At 42.0% G+C, this 21,956-nt stretch overlaps 2 protein-coding genes across 5 annotated transcripts; one reads left to right on the top strand and one right to left on the bottom strand.

The window, feature by feature from the left end:
- Positions 1-820: 820 nt before the first annotated feature.
- Positions 821-4,487, bottom strand: LOC125979522 (dynein axonemal intermediate chain 2-like). 2 transcript variants are annotated; one of them, XM_049737840.1, is made up of 12 exons: positions 4,305-4,487; positions 4,065-4,226; positions 3,866-3,987; positions 3,649-3,791; positions 3,469-3,582; positions 3,283-3,413; positions 3,096-3,218; positions 2,759-2,982; positions 2,505-2,640; positions 2,286-2,432; positions 2,043-2,213; positions 821-1,977 (listed from the first exon to the last, which is right to left on the bottom strand). In XM_049737840.1, exons 1-12 carry the CDS (start codon positions 4,485-4,487, stop codon positions 1,966-1,968), a joined length of 1,668 nt encoding a protein of 555 aa, XP_049593797.1. In that variant the 3' UTR covers positions 821-1,965. The 2 variants fall into 2 exon arrangements, with proteins under 2 accessions (XP_049593797.1, XP_049593796.1); XM_049737839.1 differs by having other exon boundaries at positions 3,469-3,791.
- Positions 4,381-19,649, top strand: lpar1 (lysophosphatidic acid receptor 1). Of its 3 annotated transcripts, none has more exons than XM_049737851.1 (3): positions 4,381-4,522; positions 11,150-11,898; positions 16,936-19,649. In XM_049737851.1, exons 1-3 carry the CDS (start codon positions 4,473-4,475, stop codon positions 17,250-17,252), a joined length of 1,116 nt encoding a protein of 371 aa, XP_049593808.1. In that variant the 5' UTR covers positions 4,381-4,472; the 3' UTR covers positions 17,253-19,649. The 3 variants fall into 3 exon arrangements, with proteins under 3 accessions (XP_049593808.1, XP_049593813.1, XP_049593809.1); XM_049737856.2 differs by lacking the exon at positions 4,381-4,522 and adding an exon at positions 5,678-6,080; XM_049737852.2 differs by lacking the exon at positions 4,381-4,522 and adding an exon at positions 5,696-6,076.
- Positions 19,650-21,956: the final 2,307 nt, after the last annotated feature.

The following is a 21,956-nucleotide window of genomic DNA, read 5'->3' as shown; positions in this document are numbered from 1 at the left end:
GCATGGAACATGTATGGTTTTAAGGTTTCACGAGCAACTGTGTTGCAAATTTTCTATGATAAAATTTTCTTGTCCCACTGAGATTTGAACCCGGGTCGCTGGGGTGAAACCCCAGAGCACTAACCACTACCCTATGGAAGCCTTGGTTTCAGTGCATGGAACATGTATGGTTTTATGGAGCAGGTCACGAGCGACTAGATCAGTGAAGAAATGTTTTTGTTGTGCAATTAACCCTTTATTTATTTTTAACCTGGTGTAGTGTACCTACACATATTGTCACATAAAGCAGTTAACCAAATGTCTGATTTTTATGTTTTAATTGGCGAATATAAAAACAAGGAATAAGACGCCAAACAAGTTTTAACATAAATGTTTATTAAAAATAATAATATTAAAAGCAAATTTCAAACCAGCAATCTAATATGAAATTGCAGTAGATATATTGGATAACAATATTTAGGCGTATACACGTTATTTAAAAACGACTATAAGTGTTATACTACGATACGAGTGTTTACCAGCTCAGTGGCCTAAGAGGAGAGTGCCCGCCCTGAGATTGGGAGGCTGTGGGTTCAAACCCCCAGCCGGGTCATACCAGTGACCATCATAACAATGGTACTCATTTCTTCCCTGCTTGGCACTCAGTGTAAGGGGTTGAAATGGGGCCCCCCCCTGCTGCTCACCATCATTGGGACTTTTGGCACTCGGTGTAATTAAAGTGTCCATGAGGTGTACCTACACATATTGTCATATAAAGCAGTTAACCAAATGTCTGATTGTTTTAATTGGCCAATATAAAAACAAGGAATAAAACACAAGACAAGTTTGAACATGTTTATTAAAAGTAAATTTCAAACCAGCAATCCAGTGTGAAATTGCAGTAGATATATTGGATAACAATATGTAGGCGTATATATGCATGCACGTTATTTAAAAACGACTATAAGTGTTATAAAATCAAGATTACCCAAGAAAAGCACAATATCCCCGTTGTTGCATAACGGCGCATCCCTTCATGCAATAGTTAGCCGTTAGCTTGGAGCAAACGCGCATAAAAGTGGTGTTTCAGTGAGTGGGTCTTTCCTTGCAAATCGTAAATCAGCATTCTGGCTTACATCGTTCACGCCAGGAGGAAGATGCAACACGTTCACTGACTGATCCGTTGATGCACGGGAAAGAAGGCAGGATTCGCGCCCTCGCTGATCCGTTCTCGCGATGAACTGGAAATGCATTCATGAACGGGAAGTTATGTCATTTTCTTCTTCGTTTTGTTTGACGGCGAGGTGGCACCAGCTTCAATGGGCATTACCGACACCTACTGGTTGAAGTCATAAGAACTGAAACAAGAACGAATCACTTTAGGAAGTGATTCGGTCACTCTCGTTCACTGAAAAGATCCGTTGTTTTGAACGAATCGTTCAATCAAGAGCCAACACTACGATTCGTTGAATGATTCGTTTGAACGAATCTTTTGAGTGAACTGATTCTAAAGATTCAGTTCACTTAAGAGAACTGGAATGCTCATCACTACACATAATTGAGTCTGAACACGGAGAGTTCTTTGTGTAATAACTGCAGATAGCCTTGAACTCTTCCTTCTTCAAGTTTTACTGTCAGGAGTCGAGCAGTAGGTCGGTTTTTCCCTTCTCTGGTGTTTTCCTTTTTTTTGTGTGTGGGCGTCGCCTCTGCTTGCTCATCTTTGCCACAATATATCAACGACTGTGACAATCGTTTCAGTCTTGGACTTCTTGGACTTCCCACGCTCAAGGTACTAAAACTGTCCTTGGAAAGTATTCTCTGAAATGTTTGTCTGACATAAATTGTTTCTGGGTTTGACAAAGAAAATCTGCAATGGAAGAAGACTTCTTGATAATATCTGGTCGATCAACTTGAGAAATGATGGCCATCTTGCTGAGCACCACAAAGTTCTTCTTGGACTCTTGTCGTCATCTGCTCATCTCCGATCTATTTGTAATGCTGTGACAAGAAGATAAAGATGAAGATGGGATGACAGAATTTTCTACAAAATGATGTGGCTTTACCCGCTGTCTGGACTCCCATTGCTTCCTCCTCTGCTCCGAGTCCAACAGATTGTAGAAGTCATACTCAGGTTTCAGGATCAGCTCCTTGAGAGTTTGATCGTCGGTCTCGCCCTCGTCCCCTCCTCTCTGAGCCTTGAGGACCTTTTCGCGCTTCGCCTCACGTTCTAATATCTAAAAAATAAAGATGGAGGCATCACCTTTAGCAAAAACGAATCTTTGCTGTCGACATTTGGCATATCTCACTTCGCTCAGGAGGTCCTGCTCATTGTTCTGTTCGGTGCACAGTCCTTCGGAGATTTTCATGAGCGAGATGACACCCAGCTGAGAACCACAAGCCACCTTGGACCCAGCCTCATGCACCTTGACGGTACACACAGGTTCTTCCCGCACCTGAAATCAACGTCAACAAGATTAAGCGAGAACAAAATACCGTCACGGAAACATGAGAGAACTTCATAACACCTTAAAACTAATCGTGGGGTCGTTCTGCTTAAACAAGATGTCCCAGATGTCCAGCCATCCATCCATATTCACGGTGACGAAGACCGAGGGTCTGACAGGACTCCAGCAGGCATCTGTTAGATTTGCATTCTGGTGCCTGATCACAACAAAGACTCATCACTGACCTCTCCCCAAAAGAACCAGAGAATTAAGCAACCAACAATGGTAAAGACAATGACAGACTATAAAGACAGAAATTAGGAGTAAAATTGTACTTTGTCCACATGATTGCTGTCTCCTTGATTTCATCTGACCAAATTCGGGCCCCCCAGTCTCCCACAGTTAGGAAGTTCTGGGGAAAGAAAGGGTTCCTCTGGAGGGCATAGACAGGTCCATGGTGGCCATCGTATGTACATATGATCCTCTCAGTCGGAATCTCAGCGGTCCTTTTACAGGACAAAACTGCCCCCTGTTCTGTCCCCACTATGAACATGTTTGGCTGTAGACAAACAGGGGCGGTTTTAGAAAGAGCTTCTGAAGCAACCTGAATTGATCAAGGGTGTGACCTTCTCAACATCCAATATGCTGAAAAGTGGAAGGTCAGGAACTCACCGAGGTAGCGGTGTAGTCCAGAGAAATGGCTCCTAAAGCGTTATCGAGGTCGTCCTTCCTTTTGATGTCTAGAATCAGCCGTTCTATGGGCTTGCTCAGGTGGCGAACGTCCCACCACAGAATCTGTTTCAGAAGACTCAGTTGAATGATCCAAACAAAAAATCCAGTGTGTCATTCCTCTATCAACCTGTCCATCTGTAGATGCAGAGAAGGCTTCATCAGATTCCAACCAGATCGCTTTGTAAACAGGATCTGTGTGACTCTCCTCCAAAGGGGAAACCCCTGTAGCTTGATGGCCATTACGGGCATCCCATAACACTGAAAGAAACAAGACATCATTGAGGGTCAAAGAACCTCTTTGAGGAGAACTCACTAATCTGTCCATTGCGGCACCCGCTGACAAGAGTGTTCAAGTCTTGAGGGTTGTAAGTCAGACATACGAGTTGAGACGTCGCTTGGAGAACAGCCTGAGGGTAGTTGGGGCTCTCTGGAAAGCAGAGATGGTTATCAACAGATTGTCGTGTGTGATTTTCAATCCGTCCATTTGACCCACCAATGTCCCAGATGTATGAGTCTTTACTCATATCTGCTGTAAATTTCCGTGGGTCGAGGCAGGAGTAAGCAGCTGCTAGTATTGCGCCTCCTTTAGGTTGCCAAGAAAAACAGGTGATGCTTCGTTTAACCTTGCTGCGGTCTCTGAGGAAATATTTGATAACGTTTAGAGATGGAAAGTGTCAAATTGGAAAGAGCTCCTTGGAGAACGTAAGTGCCTGTATTTATTGACAATCTCGATAGAAGGGACCTCCTGAAGCTCATCCAACAATTCCTCATTCTTAAAGTACTCTTGGTAGATGTCCACAGCGTTGTTCTGTCCAACACATTGTCCTATAAGCTGAATCACAGAACATTTCGGAATTTGTGGTAGCAAAAAATCAGGTATTCTTCGAAGGAGCACATTTGTGAACTTACCTCGCCGAGCTCCAGGACGCTATTCATGTAAATTTCATCTTTCTCCACCTTCTTTTTAAAACGAATAGTTTGTTCCATCTCAAGTGAGTTGATATCTTTGGGCCAGCCTCCTTCCACGTGATTTATTCCCTGGTTTTCATGCTCAAATCTATCTGTGTTTACCTGGAAGGAAATATAATCAAAGGGTCTGTTTCAAGAAGTTCTCCAAACATATCTTTTGTGATGATGTGATTTGGTCACCTCATGCTCAGACATTTCATAGCAGCCTTGCACTCCTAGGTCTCTTGTCGTCTTCAGGACGAACTGCGATGCCAGCTTTGGGTTGGGAGGCATATCGACGAGCATCTCCACATGACGATCTGAAAAGAGACACTGACGGCCGAAGTCACTGCGGACCTTCGCGTATTCATGGACGATCTCCATCCTGCTCAGGAATGCCTTCAAAGAAGATCAGAAAGGTAGGAAGGATTGCAATGTCCGGGAAACCGGGAATTTATGAGCTTCTACTTTTATAATGAAAGGATCACCTTCAAGGGGAAAAATGACATCAAACTTGACTAAGCCTTGAACTAAAGGGCAATAAAAAAATGAGGGCGCTAATGTCATAGAGATACAAACAGCATATCAAAGAGAGGAACTATGACATTTGCGATGTCGATTTTCTTCAACGGTAGTTTCAGTTCAAAAGCCACGTGAAGAATCGATGGTTTCAGGTGCCACACGAAAGCCAGACACAACTTTGAAAAGAGGTTGCAGGACTTTCAAACTAATAAATGTAACATGTCATTTTGTTGTGAGACAAATGAACAGCACATTTTTCCGTGTTTTGCGGCTTTAGCGCTTTTATAATACGCGAGAAGCTGCAGGTTAAAACACCTTAGTAAGTGCTCACAGATGGCCCTTGCTCAGTTGGCAGATGAAAATGGCAAATACTTTCTCATGGCAAGGAGAAATTCAATATGAGACCATTTTTAGGATCAATGGGACATATACAAGCTGAGCCAGCATAGTCAGACAGGAGGAAATATTTTGATAATATAGAAAAAGGTTAATCGGGAAGGAATATAGAGTCTCACTTTTGAATCCCCCCCCCCCCTCTAACCCCTCCCCACTCCCTTCCTGTTTCTGTCGTTTAACAAGTTACTGGGAAGAATAAAATCTGTTTCCAATTAAGCACGGGGGGGGGGGGGGGGCACTCGCAACTGCTGGGCAATTTTAAGGGACGAAAAGCTGATTTTGGTGTACTGTAGGAAAAAAAGCAATGCTATTCCACTTTTAAAAATATTTTGTTGCATTGTTTTTACTGGAAGCCATTTTAGTTGGATGTTAGCTTGGCCACATGGAGATAAACAACAATTCACACCTAAGTTCGATCCCCGCTGAGGCTCCGCTTAGTCCACAGTATCTCCAGGAGGTACTTTTGTGAGATGACTTGATTTGACTTTTGTGTGACTTTTTCTCATTTATTTCTTGAATCAGTTCTGCACGTTTGCATGCAAATGATCAAATTTCCAAACAGGCAAAATGCTTGTATTTGTTTGCACACATGGCAGCAAACTCCAGTGCGTCAGTTTATTTAGCACTCATTTTCCACAGTGTGTGTGCGCGTCGGTGACGTCATAGGCAGACAACAGGGTCTCTTCCTGGAGCGTGCGCGCGCGCGCAACGTTGAGCGAAAAGCAAGTGAGGGAGGGGGAGAAAGTGAGTCGCAGGGAGCGCGGCGCGCCAGGCACCAGGAGGAGAGCATCAAGCGACTTCATGTGGGAAGGAGAACAGCAACTTTCTGCAGGAAAAACAAGTGCTGCGTGTTTTTCGGGACATACAATGCGACTACTTGGCTTTATGTTGGATTTTGACACCTCGCCACTTTGACAGGAGTGCAACCCGAGTTTGTAAACTCTGTGGGAGGAATTTCGGGTTTTCCCCCTACGAATCAAACTTTTGGGGTCTGGACATCCAGGAGCCACTCGGGAAGGAGCATCTTTCTACAACTCTCACTGGGAAAACAAAGTGTAGGTATAAAAAATACTTGATTCATAAAGCGGAAAAAAAATAATTTGATTATTGGGCATTTTTTTACCTGCCACGTAGTCGTGCATTTGGTTCTGATAAAGGGTTTGATAATGGCATAAGCAGATGCCTCAATGTGCCCTGTGCTTTTTTTTTTTTTTTTTTTATGAGATGACGCTTGTTTGTGCGCAGTTGTGAAGCACAGCAGCGAGCGATTTATTGCGCCACGGAGTCTGGGATCTTGCGTGGATCCAAATAACTGCTCTTAATCATCTAAACAGACTAGATTCAGTTGTGTTGGAAATTTAGGAATTTCAGGTCACTGTTTACTTACCACCTAAGACCACAACCCTCAGGGGGTCTTTGATGATATTGAAGAGTGTGAAAAGCATTTACACTTTGGCTCGGCGTGAGGGGTCAGTGCTTTTTCAAGATGTTTTAATCATGGAGATTAAATTCACCTCCCCCCTTTCACTTTATAATAATAATTGGCTGTGCTGTCAAGGATTTTCAGTTCTTATTTTCTGCTTGACACTGTGTCGCCACCACAAACCAGCGGCCAAAATATGATGTGAGGGTTTGATGTGAGCTCACTGGTTTCCTTGGCAACCAGAGAAGCTGCACAGACATTAAATCGACTTGAAAAGTCACATTTAAAGAAAACCAAAAGTGACGTGATTATTTTATGTCTGACTTCCGACATAGTCGCTTGCAAAGACTGATTGTCTCTTCTTGGAAAGAATGTTTTATGTTTCCTTGACTTTTCTTGGGATGACTGTTTTATGTTTCCTGACATGGACTTTGACATCCGTCAGAAGAAAAAAAAAAAGTGGGTCCTTGAAACATCTGTGTTGTGATTATTCCAAGCTTCCTCCTCCTTGCCTAAAGACTTGCATTCCATCCATTCTTCGTCTTAGAGGGCAGATTGCTTTCACATTCATGCAGGTAGTAAGCACACAGTAAAAAAATAATCACAGATTGTATTTTGGGGCTTAAAACAGTAAGAAAAAAATATTTTTTGCAATTTTACTTATAGTGTCTTTAAATTGGGAGGACATTTGTTTACCCAAACATACCCAACACACTCTTCAGTGTTTTCCTCAGCAGTAAACAAAGTTTTTCCAAGAAGCTTTCCAGCAACCTCCAGTATGTCATGATACATGTTTAGAAGCTGACCGATGCCACGCGTGCTCAAAGGAGCCTGAGCCGATGGAAAATGATGACAGCCAAAATGGAGCTCCGCTCTGTGTGGCATCGGATGAGCTTTGCAAAGACGAGCCAACATCATGAGGAGCAAGTCTGTGCCTTTCGCTTGAAAATAACCGCCTCCATTTTGTAGGTGGAATTAAATTTGGGTGGTGTTCCTTTAAAGATGAGCAAAGGTTTACTGTTAAAGCACATAATGACTGGAAGAAACCCAAGAAAGCACTTTGGTGCTTTTAACTTCTGTCCCAAAGCAGCTTTAAGAGACGTTTTCTGGGAAAAAAAACCTTTTTAGAAAATCCAACTTGAATATGTGAAGTTCTTTGTGATGCGCTTGCTTGCCCTTAGTCTACACTAGAACATGAAAAACCTACGTTGACTGACAGACGGCCTGAGGGGAGCTAATTGGAGCAGCTAGCCAGAAACATTCCATGGACAATCCCTGACAAGAAGATCCCGCTTGTCTTCTATTTACAGTTTTGCAAAAGGTGCAAGCTCACGATTAGGAGTGATGTCAGCAATCTTGATTGATTCCAGAACTGTCCATGAAATATTTCACTGACTCTTTGAGTTTCTGCTTATGTAATCTCTGGAATCTTCTTTCGAAGACGAGATGACACGCTGACATTACACTACCGATAAAACTGACACGCATAGTGAAGTTTATCTTGACCCCAGGGTGTTAAAATAAGCTGTCTTGTCACAATGTGGCTATTTAGAATGGAAACAATGCAGACGGCTTTGGCCGTTTGTCAATCTAACTGGCAATTAGGGTGTGACTGTGTACACTCATATTTTGTCTTGTCTTGCAAAGAGCGGGTTTTTCTCCAAAGACAACCTCCGTATTTCATTTGGCCTCTGTAGAGTGTCTGGCTTTTACTTTTTACGCTTTGCAATTGTAAATCAGATTGCTGTTAGCAATAGTGGGAAAACGAAGCTTCAAATATGCTTCAAGAAGCAGTTGTGTACTTTTTATTTTAGTACACTTCGAGATGACATTTTGCATGCCAGCTTTGTGTTTTGTTTTGGAAACTTTAAAAAAAAAAATGCAAAAGCAGCACTTTCCTCCACTGGGATACTTTTTTTTGGCTTGAATCCATCACATTGTGTTGTCATGGGACAACAATGGCAGCCTTGTTAATTGTGTTTCTGCGATGGAGAGTGGCAGAGTAGTTTAAATTGTTTTGCTGAGAAATGTTTTATATGTTATTTTAACACCCTCTGGAATCAATCAATGCAAGTGAGCAGATGAAAGAATCACTTTTAATGGGTCGAATTCTGGGAGGTCTGGATGACAACATGATGTCACCACCGTGTTAGGATATAAAATGCAATCCACGCAATATTTGCCGGTTTCAGCAAGTTGCTCATGGCAACCAAAAAGTGGAAAAGCAAAATGAAAGGGTTCGACGTTGGCTTCTCCAACCCCCCGTCGGTCGGTCGGTCGGTCAGATTGCAGCTGTCACCATGATTTCCCAAGATATCTTAAAAAAAAAAAACGGGAAGTTAAATTAAAGGGTTTGTATGATATATGAACGACTCTAGATGTTTTGGAGAAACTCGACAACACAGCTAGAGACGCTTGACAAACCTGAAGCAAATGATGATTTTACAAACTAGCTAGCTCACACATGCTATTTAAAAACTAAACCACGTGTAGTCGTAGTAGCTGGTGGAAGTGTTTTGGGGTATGGTACGATGACGAGAATCCCGTCACGCTGGCAGTCACGCGTGACTCACCTCTGACTCTCAATCCATCCCTTGTGCTGAGCCCTGCCACTAATCAGCGGAGCCTATGTGTGAGCGTGTGTGGTTTCCGCGCACTAGAGAAACTTAGAGAATGAAAAGCTTGTATGTACGTACTGTATATGTGTGTATGTGTGTGTATTCTGGGTTGTTAGACGTCGCCGTTTTTTGGCTTTCTGGAGTGGGGGGAATGCGAACAATGTGCACATTGTGTGAAGGGCAAAGTGGACCGGGAGGGAGGGGGTGAGGAGGGGTGGAGGGGAGGGGTACCATGGAGCAGCAGAGGGAACACAAGGAGAAAGTTAAGTACAAGGGAGAAGTTTGAAAGGCAGTGCGCCATTAGATTAGAATTCATTTTTGTAATTTTGTATCGTGTAACAAAAGCTCCCGAGGTGATAAGTAAGTGAGGAGTGATGCAAAGGGAGCGCAAGGTCACACTAAGCAAATGAAACGAAGGGAGTCAAAGAATGATTGAAGACATATGGCCGAGTTGTCACTCTTACGTTAGCCCTTTCGTGACAAGGCGGCTCGTATAGAATTTACAGATTATCCTCACAGTCAAAGGTTCACTTCATTATCATATTGTTTCTTTGTTCAATGGTGACGCCACACACGCAGAAATCTCAAGAGCGCAGGGCTCGCGTGTCGTTGTGAACCGTGACCTCTTGACCTTTGGACTTTTCTGCGAGAAGCACAAAAATGCTCGTCCAATTGGGAGTCGCGTGAAAGGCCATGTTTTACGTGCAAGGATGCTTTGAAAATGACCTCATGCAATTTGTGGGTGGCCCTTTCATTTTTTTTTTTTGCCTGTCGGGCTCACATGGACACACACACACTTTATTCTTTCTCCCCGCAAAGCCAGACCTTATCACACATTGCTAACAAGCATGCAACGAGTGTGTCGACACAGTGAGCATTTTGTTCTGGGTCTGTCTAACACCTAGGGTTCAGAATACACACACACACACACACACTTTTCTTAATGTTCCACAATTCCTGTAATGGCACCAAGCGAATCAAAGTGGAAAATGCACTCTGATGATGTCACTTCCTCATCCACTTTAATCCTGACAACTGGCCCGAGACATCTAAAAGCTAAACTGCTCCCTCCAGATACTTAATGGCTAAAGATGACAAGTGGACGAAATGGGCTTTCATCTGCGTTGTCATAGAACCCGCCTCATTATGGATCTATCGGACATTAGGGCTGCCGCTGTCACGCAGACTCTCATTTGAGTGCTTTTAACGGCCAAGCCGCGACTCCCTCTGGAGATGCAACAAGTGCAGTTTACAGGAAGGCTGGATAAAGTATCAAGATCGATATTTACAGAAGGCTAAAATGTGTCAGGAAAAGTTCAGGATGCAATTTGAGGCTTTCTGTGTTTTGAAATTCAAATTCTCCCTAAGACTGATCATCCAATAATCTGCATTATTGCGGTTGTAGAATTTATTCAGTGACTGAAATGGGATTTCACATCCATCCCCAAAATAAAGTTTATTTGATTGATTAGAACTTTTTTTGCTATTATTGGTGGACTGCCATGCCTAACACACACACCCGTTTTGGACGAGGAATACTGGAATATATCACGCTGCCAGCATTCCCAGCCGGAATATCGGTCAGTACTGTATTGTCTTTGGCTTGCTAATAAGTGGGCCACATTTGGATTTAATAGTGCAATGTGGGCAAAAAAAATATCCATTCAAGAATTGTGTTATGGTTTTTAAGCTAACCATAAATGTGTTACATATCAGGAATTTATTTTGCAGTTAATAAGCAACAAACAAGAAGTGTGTGAGTTTCGTGTCTTTCAATGTGGCCTCATTATGCTGCCTTTTAATTAGCAAAGTATTTTCAAAAATGAGTCCAAGAGGGGGGAGGGATGTTCTTTTTGTTTACAGATGAGTGGAGTTTGGCAATTTGGAAGACTGGTCTCCGCCAAGCTCGGCTGGCGGGTGCGGTAAAAGGGAGTGTCCTAGACAAGTGGTCTAATGAGACACATTTCATTCCTAAGTGTTTGTGGGATGGGGTGGGGGCGAGGATGATATATGTACCATTATGAGATGTTCCACAGGCTCCATATGTCAAATGCAAGGAACTAATTCGATGTGACTCTTCATTTCAGAGACTTCAGAATGGACGAGGAGCAGTGCTACTACAACGAGACCATCGCCTTCTTCTACAACCGCAGCGGCAAGTACCTAGCGACCGACTGGAACACGGTCAGTCGCTTGGTGATGGGCTTGGGCATCACGGTTTGCATCTTCATCATGCTGGCCAACCTCCTGGTGATGATTGCCATCTACGTCAACCGAAGATTCCATTTCCCCATCTACTACCTGATGGCCAACTTGGCAGCTGCAGATTTCTTTGCCGGATTGGCCTATTTCTACCTGATGTTCAACACGGGACCAAACACGAGGCGTCTGACCGTTTCTACGTGGCTTCTCCGCCAAGGCTTGATCGATACCAGCCTGACGGCCTCGGTGGCGAATCTCCTGGCGATCGCCATCGAACGGCACATCACAGTTTTCCGAATGCAACTGCACACACGCATGAGCAACCGCCGCGTGGTGGTGGTCATCGTTATCATCTGGACCATGTCCATCGTCATGGGAGCCATTCCAAGTGTGGGCTGGAATTGTATCTGTAGTATCAAGTCCTGCTCCAACATGGCGCCGCTTTACAGTAACTCCTACCTGGTCTTTTGGGCTGTCTTTAATTTAGTGACGTTTGTTGTCATGGTGACGCTGTACGCGCACATCTTCGTTTACGTACGGCAAAGGACAATGAGGATGTCACGTCACAGCTCCGGACCACGACGTAACAAAGACACGATGATGTCATTGCTGAAAACCGTGGCGATCGTTTTAGGTAAGAATCATCCTCTAACCCTAACCCTAACCCTAACCCTCTATTGTATAGTTCCTGAATTTACTGAATGTGATTTAACATATTCCATACTCCACACCAGATGATAAATTCTTAAGGCCAGAACTATGTATACAAGACTTACTTTATATTCAATCATAATTATGTTTAGCTACATTTCACTGCTTTGGCATTGTAAATTGCCAAGGCTGTACTCTTGAGGGTGCCTGGATTATCTTCCATCTGAGCAGTGTGTAAAGTCTTGACAGTTTTACGTCCAAGCATTCCATAGAGAAATGGCTCCCACTTTGCAAGGTTCCAAGACTCTTTGCTTGTGCAACAGCTTTTTTAAAATTGGCTACAGTTCGCTAGCAAGCTTAGCAAAAAAAAGGGAATTCAAGTGGTGGGAAAAGCACATGTTGGAAAAGCAGGATGTGTTGGTCCTAGACAAAACATACCAGAGGATTCCATGTGATTTATCTCTGATGTGTTTGCTATCTCATCCTGTTGTCACAACCTCCTAAAACTATGGACACAAGGTGGGAATTTGTTGCTAAGAAATACCAACATCTTACTTAACAACTACACTGTTACCAGAACAATGAGTCCATACTTCTAATCAGCAAGGCTTCCCAAAAATCACACCGCTATGTTCTAAATTCTAATGAGTGACTTCATCTTGACACAGCTTAGGCTGAGGCAGAGAATTTTCCAGAATACGCCCATCGCACATTTCTCAATTTCACAAGCAGCGCCGGCAGCCGGACGGCGTCAAAGCACCTTACAGTTAACAATTTACTGATCCAATCCCGTGTTGAGTTCCTAATGGCTGATTTGAACAAAGCTATAAATCATGATAACCAAGCCAAAAGTAGAACTACTAAAATCCAGTCTTTCCAAAAGTTGCCAAAAATGACTCGTTTTGGGCGAAAGATTAAAAATCTGAATATCCCCCCGAGATGTCTTGTCAAGCTTCTCCCATCTGTTGGCCAGACCGCCCTGCTTGTTCCCTTTCAGGATGCCGTAAAGCTGATAGATTTCTGAAGGCAATGAAAGAATGGGAACGTAATAGGCCAAAGTTTGTTTTGGACATTCAAACACATCCATAAGCATAGACATATGCTCTATCTATGCCCTTTCACAACTTTTTTTTTGGCTTAATATAGAACTGTGGGATGCCAGATCTGCTTAGTTCTCATCAACTCTAATGCAGCTGTAATGTCGTCCAGTGATGGGAACACAAAACCACTTGATTAGTTTAACCATTGACAGATGAGCTTGTATCCTGTGCGTTCGTACAAAATCACGGGACTGGAAGACATTTTATGACATTTTTAGAGGGGGGGGGGGGTGCTATTGTATAATCAGCAGGAAAAGGTGGAAATGGTTCAAATGGAATTTGCCATAGGCAGCAGATTCACACAATGACAATGAGGGTTCTCGAAAAACTCATGTCAGTTTTGACTCAGAAAGATTTTCAGAGCTCATCCATTTGATTATCAATGGGTACTATCACTCTAACGGGCAATCGTACTCTAAGTGCATACTGGTCTTATTGTAACTTCGAATTGTGAGTTACACCAACAGAGATGATTCTTCACTCGATTCACTTCTGAGTCAACAAGTCCGTAAAGCCTTTATCCATGTGTGTGGTTTGTGCGTCAGACAAAAGCCATTCAGTGAATGAATTCTCTGGATTGTCTTAGTGTTTGGTGCGTGATCAAATCACAGCATGTGGTGTACCCAACACATTGCACAAGTGTGTGAAACAAATGTGGGGAAATCTGCCGCAGTATCATTAAAGACTTTTAAAGCGTGTCCACTTTCTTCGTGGAGGCGGAACCAATCAGACATGGTAACAAGCAAAAGTCTGCCATCCACTGTTGGAATGGAAACATGCCTGGTATGCAGCTCACACTGTCACCTGTTGTGTGTGTGTGCGTGTGTGTGTGTGTGTGCGTGTGTGTGTGTGTATCTAAGCTCTCATTGCAAAGAATTCCCATTCACAGTGCGTCTTTTCTAATCAGGCACAATAGTGTCCTTATATATTCAAGCGTTACATGTGCATTTCCACCACATGCTGTAATCTCGTTAGAAATGTAGCATTAAGAACTTCCAAAACAAATTGTGTACTTTTTTTTTTCTTTAGGAGTTGTTCTGTGCTATACAGAAATATCCTAAGTACTATATTGCAGGAAATTCCTGTTCACCGTGTGGCTTTTTTAATCAGGCACAATAGCATCATTATGGTTTTGGGTTTAAGCATGTCTAAGTTGCTAATTTGCGGCTGTAAGATATAAGCTTCTTTGAAATGTATCATTAACGGCTTCCCCAACCAGTTTTACTCATTTCTTTGGCTTTGCTTCATTTTTTTTTTTTTTTTTTATAGAAACATGGTAATCTTGCAATTTAGGAGCGGTTATTCACTAAAGTCTGAAATAAGGGATTCCCGTATTTTCCGCACTATAAGGTGCACCTAAAAACCTCAAATTTTCTCAAAAGCCGACAGTGCGCCTTATAATCAGGTGTGCCTTATATATGGACCAATATTGAGCCACTACAGCAGGCTTATATATGGACAAAGTTTTAAAATGGACCATTCATTGAAGGTGCATTTTATAATCTGGTGTGCCTTATATATGGACAAAGTTTTAAAATGGGCTATTCATTTAAGGTGCGCCTTATAATCCGGTGCACCTTATAGTGCAGAAAATACGGTACTCATTTTGAACATAATTTACAATATTGTACCACAACATACCATGTCATTGTACTCACCTGATATGGCGGAATGTATATTTTACATGATGGACTTCTGTTGAATGGAGTTGTGGAGAGACTGCTGATGATGAGATTGCTGGAGCTGGTTTGGCCAGAGTGTAAACGCTACAAAAGAAAATGAGAGAATTGTTGGTTAAGCAAATATCTGCTTATACTATCCAAGTCATTGCCAGCTAATTCTATTTAGGCCATTTTATGTTGTTTTTGTTTGAATGAAACTGAAACATTCTTTGTGAGCATCTCAAAGAAGTCACTGTTCTTTCAGTTTTTTCGGCACGCATTTAACATTCATGCTGAAAACTTAGCGATGCTTTGTGATTGTATCTAATCTACAGTGAGTGGAAGAAGTGATGCGGAGAAAGGGAGAGCGAAAAGAAACCACAGAGCCATTTTAGTCGTATACGTACAGAAATGGTTTCTGCTGACTGCTTTATTTCAATGGCATCACGGTCATGACCTCGGATGATTACCGGCTTAGGAAATCTTAGAATGAGATAAACACAGAAAGAGAAGGTTAAGAGGGCTGAATGATTTGGAGAAGGCAGATTGCTGGAAGTAAAGCTTGGCCAGACATTATGTACAATAGACAGATGAAAAATTGTGACTGTGGTCCTGTCTGAGAATCTTATTGCATCAGTTGATGATTATATAAGTGCTGGCGCGTGTTTGGCCGCAGATGCGTTTATCTTGTGCCCGTGTGTGAATTCATGGAAGGATTTGATGATAAATCCTGACTCATCAATCTTAGTGATCTGATTCATCCCTTGGTATGTACTACGTATGCGAGCTGGAGTTCATTAACACCAAGTACATCGGTCCTGTCTGGATTTGTCGTTGTCCCAAAGCCAGACATGACCTGGGAAATTTCAAAACGCTTTTCCAGACATTTCAAGATTTTCCAGTCACTGCCGAGGCGCCGTGTTTATTTACATTTCTCCACAGACAGCTCCGCTTCTCCAATTTCTTTCCCCTATAGTTGACGTTTTCGAACAGTGACAAGGGAAAAGGGGTTCACTTCCTCAAGCTGAATGGATTTTTAGCAACTTTCTGTCACAATGAGGTCAATTTCTGTGATTTTTTTTTCATCCTTCAGAAGAAGAAGGGCAATTTTGTATGGGGTGGAGTACCAGTAGCTACATTCCCCTGGATTTACAACGGAAATGAAAGATTTTCATGAGGGGAACCCTTCAGAGATGCAGACTCTTTGCTTTTGGGACATTGATAGTATATTTCAAGTTTTGTTTAACGGAATGAAGGCTCATTAATTGTGTTATACTATATGCCGGACCTTAACTCTATGGAATAGCATGGTGGGCTAGCAATTAGCCTCACAGTTTCAACACAAGTGTTGCATTCCTGAAGTTCCTGTCTTCCCAGTTAGATGCACTTCATTTCATTTACAACTGTTTATCATATCTGCTTGGAGATTTACATTAAATCATAGAATATTTCAACACCCCACGTGACACATTTTTTTGGTGTGACAGTAAAAGCCGTATTTCTTATTCCATTGATATACTAGTTGAATGATGCCAAGGCTTGTCAAGATCAGAGGAGGATGTTGAAACAAACGATTCAAACAGCTTGGCCGTAAGACATTCTGGAGAACGAACAAACTCCAAAGATTCCGCCTGCATTGCTGGGAAGTGAGGTCGAGACCTTTTGCTGCAGCTGCTGCTTGCAAAACCCGACTGGATAGCATGCCTGGCCTTTAAGGAGGTCGCTGTCCTCATATCTTGTCAATACTTTTTTTGTACTGCTGTTTCCAGGGTTTAATGTGCTTGAGTTTAGTCGTAGTTAGCACAATTAGCCTCTGTGGACTTAATTCACTACACTTGACCTTGCCATTCATGAAGAATGAATCAGAGGACATGTGCAATGATGAAATTGTACAAAACATCATCTGGACACGTGATAAACCTAAACTCACTGACGACCCAATTTAGAAAAACAATTGCCTTCAAAGTACTGTTGGGAAAATGAAGCTTCGAATTTGCTTCATGAACCAGTTGTATTTTTTGACTCCACTAGATGGCGCTCTCTGTCCTACATTGGGCTGAAAGCACAGAGTCTGGCCATTTCTTAAATCCCTGTCATAAAAATAACAGTGCCATCTAGAGGAGTAAAAATAAAACTTGTTCACGAAGCAAATTTGAAGCTTCATTTTCCCCATCACAACGTCAAAGTAACTCATAAGTCTTACCTGACTTGTCATTTGCGTGGCTCCACGTTTGACAAATTTTCATCATGTCTTTCCAGGGGCATTCATCATCTGCTGGACACCAGGTCTTGTCATCCTTCTTCTTGACGTCTTCTGCGCCAGCTGCAACGTCCTCACCTATGAAAAGTTCTTCCTACTTCTCGCCGAGTTCAACTCAGCCATGAACCCCATCATCTACTCTTACCGCGATAAGGAGATGAGCGCCACCTTTAAGCAGATCCTGTGCTGCCAGCGACAGGAGAACATCAACGGGACGGTAGCGGAGGGCTCGGACCGGTCGGCGTCGTCCATCAACCACACGGTGCTCAGCGGCGGCATGCATTACCATCACAACAACGAACATTCAGTGGTGTGAAGGATCAAGGTGAATCGTTGAACTCTGTATTTGAAGGTCAAGCAACTCCAAAGGTGGTATGAAGATCGTGGAAGGAAGAGAGACGCTTTAGTGTTGTATCACGGGAGAACACTAATTATGAAGATCCTTATTGACTGAAATGCTGTTTTTATTTGTTTGTTTATGATGTTTTTTCTATTTGTGTTAAATGAGTTGCTGTTTGCAAGCTATTGCGTCTGTAAAATTACGATAATGCCAGTATGACACGGGCGTCCATTACGATTACTTACCGAGCAAAAATACGTGAATGCAACATTTGTATTTGTTGTTAATTTGATATTTAGCAAGATTAGGCAAAACCAATTAGATTGGGAGAATACAAGATTTTTGTCCTTCAGAGTCAGAACCTGCTTCACCTCTGACACATTTCGTCTTGGCAAAGGTCTGAGTTTCTTTCCTAGCCACTCTATTTACAAGATCGGTTTTGTCCATTGTGACTAAAGGGGTTCCATTACATCATTCGTATGTGTTAGGAAGTCATTGCTCAGCGAAACAATAACATTTCGAGATTGCTTCATCGATTCAATGACTCACCTTTTGGGTCGTAACCAAACTCTTATTTTGATTGTCATCGACTATGTGTAATTGTTTACTAATTTTATACAACAATAAATCAAATTTGGGGAATCCAGAGTTATATACAGTAGAAATACCAAGGAGCATCTCCAAATGAGCTTCAGGCTTTTGGCCAACTTTAATACACGAGTCAAATAGCTGCATGAAATCGCAACTTGTTTATTTCCCTTCTAAGGCGTTGAAGATAACTTGTTCTTTCCATCTTTCCAAAAAAGGGGAGGAGGTTAGTTTACCGCATGCTGGCGAAGAGCAGCCGTGTTACGCAGAGAAAAGGTGAAGGTCACCCTATTAGCGTCGTTAGCCGACATCGTATCTTTATCGTTTGTTTTTGTGTCCATGAATCAGAAGAAGGCCGGAGGTCACGCAGCATCTTATCGTCGGTGTGATGAATCATGTAAAGGACAAGCGTGAAATGGATTCTATGAAGGCCTTAAGTTTGAAATTCACAGTAACTGAGGTCCCACTGATGTCAAATTTCCATTTTAATGAAATCCTTTTATTTGGGGGAAAGGTCGCTCTTATGAGATCACAGTTTGGCTTTGGAAAACACCAGAGCTGAGCTGAGCTAACTTATCCTTTTGACCCGAGATTGAATATCACCCAGCAGTATTGTCAAGGAAAAAGTTGAATGTACATAGATGTTGAAGATATGAAATGATGGTAAAGTTGATCTTTACTATTCCATTTCAATTGTTTTACCATTCTACAAAATCTCTGCTGTCATTGACAATTTCAATCATGTTTTGATTATAAAGCCACAAGTACAGTTTATTTCATTCAACATTGATCAGGAGACAGGAAAATATGTGAGATCAAAACAGTAAAGAGTTTCATATTTCAGAAAAAAATGCCAGCAAGTTTAACATCCTCGACAGAGTAACTCGGAAGTTGAGGTCTATAGATTACAGTGTTCTTGTTTTTAGCATCGGCCCGAGTCAGACTTTATCATGCGTGTGGCTCCGTCAATCTTGCTCAACATTCTATCAACTGTGAGTGATATTTCCCTTTTTGATATAATCGTTTACTTCCTCTAAATTATTGCTGAAATGACTTATCCCCTTTTCAATTTATAATCCTTGTCTTCCAGAAATGCCACTTCACCTCCCGCGATTTTACTGTAACTACTCTGCTGTATCGCCACATTATTTCCAAAATGCCTTGAATTGAACAATTTTTGCTTCACAACCAATAATAAATTGTAATTATGTCACATGCACCCGAAAGAGCCACTGACCAAAATTGAATCCAAATTGTGCATTCCTGAACCCGATCCTCCATATTTGTAGTCCTGATCAAAATCTAGTCAACCAACAAGATGGATTATATCAATGAGTCCGTATGTGTATATATTTGTACAGTATGTGTGTATATAAAAAAAATACATTATTCAAATTGAATCACCAAAGGGATTTTTTTTTTTTTTACATTTTAACTGCTAAATCCCATTCATAAGTACTGTAGGGGGTGCCTTGATGTCTTTTGTAATTAATTTCCTTAATCAATACGAATAATTAAACCAAACAAAACGATGCCTTTGAGAAGCACTTTTTTGATCTAATATGGTTCTTGTGCACTCAACTGTACACTTATCATTTGTACTTTTTGCCCCCCCCCCTTATACTGTCTGTTCCAGCATCAAATGAATTACAAAACTGTCTCAAAACAAATAATAGCCTGCATAATAACATGAAAATGACTTCCATACATACTCTTCCCTGTAGGTTTTAATCTAAGTAAATGTCAAGTGGCCTTATCAAAATAAAAATCAAACCAGAAAAGAAATCTATGAATTGTGTTTTTTCTTTTTAATTCAATTTGTGCCCACTGACGTCACTAGAAGCCAATGGAGCCAATGGCTGCTGACTTTGGTCAAGTGAGAGAAACCCCTGGACACGTTGCCAGCAAATGAGAAAAGAAACAGAGAGCAGCGTCAGCTCTCAAAAATCTTTCAGCTCCCCACATGCAAATGGACCAGAACAAGAAATACAGAACGACGGAGGCTGCCAAATGGATCGAGGCATTAAGAACAGCACGAGAGGACATAGCACATTAGCTCTATTGTAGTACCATGGGAGTCTTTCTTCTCAGATGTTCACACTTGACCAGATGTTGCCAGGTTCATTGGCATTCCACATCCTTTGCCCACAAGAGAGTACTAAGAACCTGTCAAAGGTCCCCATAAGAGATGAAAAACCAGAAAGTGTACATGTGTGTGTATGTTATGGTATTATGGCTGAGTTACTTTAAATATGCACATGACATTACAATCCTTTCTAATGCCTGACAAGTAATAACAAGGCTCGGAGTCTTTGGCCGTGAAGGTTACGACACAATATGGGGCGAAGGTGATGTGTGTTTCACACTCAATATTGCATTGATCCGACTGACAAAATTGGATTCAAATAAATGTGAGTTCAAATTTTATGTTTTTATATAAACACACTAAATGTCGCAGCCAGCTGAGCAGCCACAAAGCGCAAACAACACTGCAGATGTGTGTGTTCAACACACACTGCCATGTTTATTGTTCCACAAAATTGCCGTGTTAGCCTCCAGTTGACTGATATATGCCTGGCCACTTCCCGTGGCTCCCCAAACGAGCCAATCGGAGGCAAGCGCAGCCACCCAAACGTGTTCCTGTGTGCAGTCACTGAGTGAATGCCGTGTCATATCTTCCTTACAATGTCAATACAGACGCTTTCCTCGCTTCCCAGCATGCTTGCTCCAAGTTCCCCGTTGCATGGGGAGATTTTTATTTCTCCATTCAATATTTGAATTGGCTAACCCAGCTTGTCCCGCTGCCAAGAAAATCTATTAGAAATGTGAAAAACAAGATATGAGAAATGAAGCCGTTAACATGGCCTAGGAATTGCTGAACTTTCGCAGAACGGTTCCGACATTTTCAACACATAAACCGCATCTGACTTCCTTTGGAACATTGTTCCCGTTTCTACGGAGCGGAGAAGTCGGTCTATTGTACGGCGGGGTGATTTTAATGACAAAACAGGAAGTGATTTTTGGGAACAATTCCTCTAATTGTTTAACAGTGACAGCCGGAGCGATTATAGGAAGGTTAGAGAGTCCATTTAGATCAAGTCTTTTGTTTGCGGGAGCTTATTCCACCGATCGGTTGAGTGACTGATATTCCCGAGTATCATCACGGTAAGCTTAAATGACCCAATTCGGTGATAGAGGAGTCGAAGTGCGGACGGAAAAAAGGAGTAGGAGGGGAGGAAAAAAGTGACGAAAACAATTTAGATCAGGGAGAAGAGGCCAAACTGGACACTGCCATCTCCATATTGTAAACAGTTTACTCTTAACATCCGAAGTCCCAACCCCCTTACTCAAACTCACACAAGCTGGACGCACGCCTGCTATGAAATATCACCAAAATATGTCCGTTACAACCCCTTAAAATCATTCCCAGCGGTTTTCTTGTTGGTTTTACTTGCTTCTCCGTCCTCAAATTACTTTCATCAGCATAATGGCTCTGAAAATCAAGCCATAGTGTAATTTGTTAGAGTATTATGTGCTTGTCTCAGCATACGTTTCAAATCCCAAATAACGCTGAAAGTAGCTTTTAAATAACGGTTTTGCACACGTGTCATTTGCTGTGGCCGTGTCTGTGTATTTAGAATATTTTTTCTGTTTTGCCACACGCTTACCACAAAAGCCACACCAGACACAGCAGCACAGTCAGGGCCCCTCTGGTTTGCATTTGCTATCTGTGAGGTGTAGCAGAGTGCGGGGAATAGAAGGACTGCTGAAATGAAGGTACTTTAGTCTGAAGTAAGCAAGAAAATTAGGAAAATATTTGTCAGCTGTTTTACTTTTATAGAGTATAAACTTATTTATTTATCGCCGTGCATGGATTTTGGATAGCAGCGAATATGAAGCTTCAAATTTGCTTCATGAACAAGTTTTTTTTTACTTCTCTAGATGGCACTGTCGGTTTCAGAAATGGTAAGTCACTGTACAATTGGTTCATGAAGCACATTTGAAGCTTCATTTGCCCATCATCAGTGCTGGAACGAAAAAAACAAAACAATTGTCCCTAATTTGGTAGTATGAAAAAAAAAAAGCTATATG

Source organism: Syngnathus scovelli, chromosome 13 (genome assembly GCF_024217435.2).
Source record: "Syngnathus scovelli strain Florida chromosome 13, RoL_Ssco_1.2, whole genome shotgun sequence".
NCBI classification, from domain to species: Eukaryota; Metazoa; Chordata; class Actinopteri; order Syngnathiformes; family Syngnathidae; genus Syngnathus; species Syngnathus scovelli.
Note: the sequence above shows the minus strand (reverse complement) of the source record. Positions and strands in the feature narration are given on the sequence as shown.

Excerpts from the sequence above, each read along its gene's own strand:
- lpar1 (XM_049737851.1), top strand. The coding sequence starts at position 4,473 with ATGGACGATCTCCATCCTGCTCAGGAATGCCTTCAAAGAAGATCAGAA. Across the intron at positions 4,523-11,149 it reads CTTCAAAGAAGATCAGAAAG|AGACTTCAGAATGGACGAGG; the intron begins GTAGGAAGGATT and ends TCTTCATTTCAG. Across the intron at positions 11,899-16,935 it reads AACCGTGGCGATCGTTTTAG|GGGCATTCATCATCTGCTGG; the intron begins GTAAGAATCATC and ends ATGTCTTTCCAG.
- LOC125979522 (XM_049737839.1), bottom strand. The coding sequence starts at position 4,487 with ATGGAGATCGTCCATGAATACGCGAAGGTCCGCAGTGACTTCGGCCGT. Across the intron at positions 4,227-4,304 it reads ATGAAATGTCTGAGCATGAG|GTAAACACAGATAGATTTGA; the intron begins GTGACCAAATCA and ends ATTTCCTTCCAG. Across the intron at positions 2,214-2,285 it reads AGCAGGACCTCCTGAGCGAA|ATATTAGAACGTGAGGCGAA; the intron begins GTGAGATATGCC and ends TTTATTTTTTAG.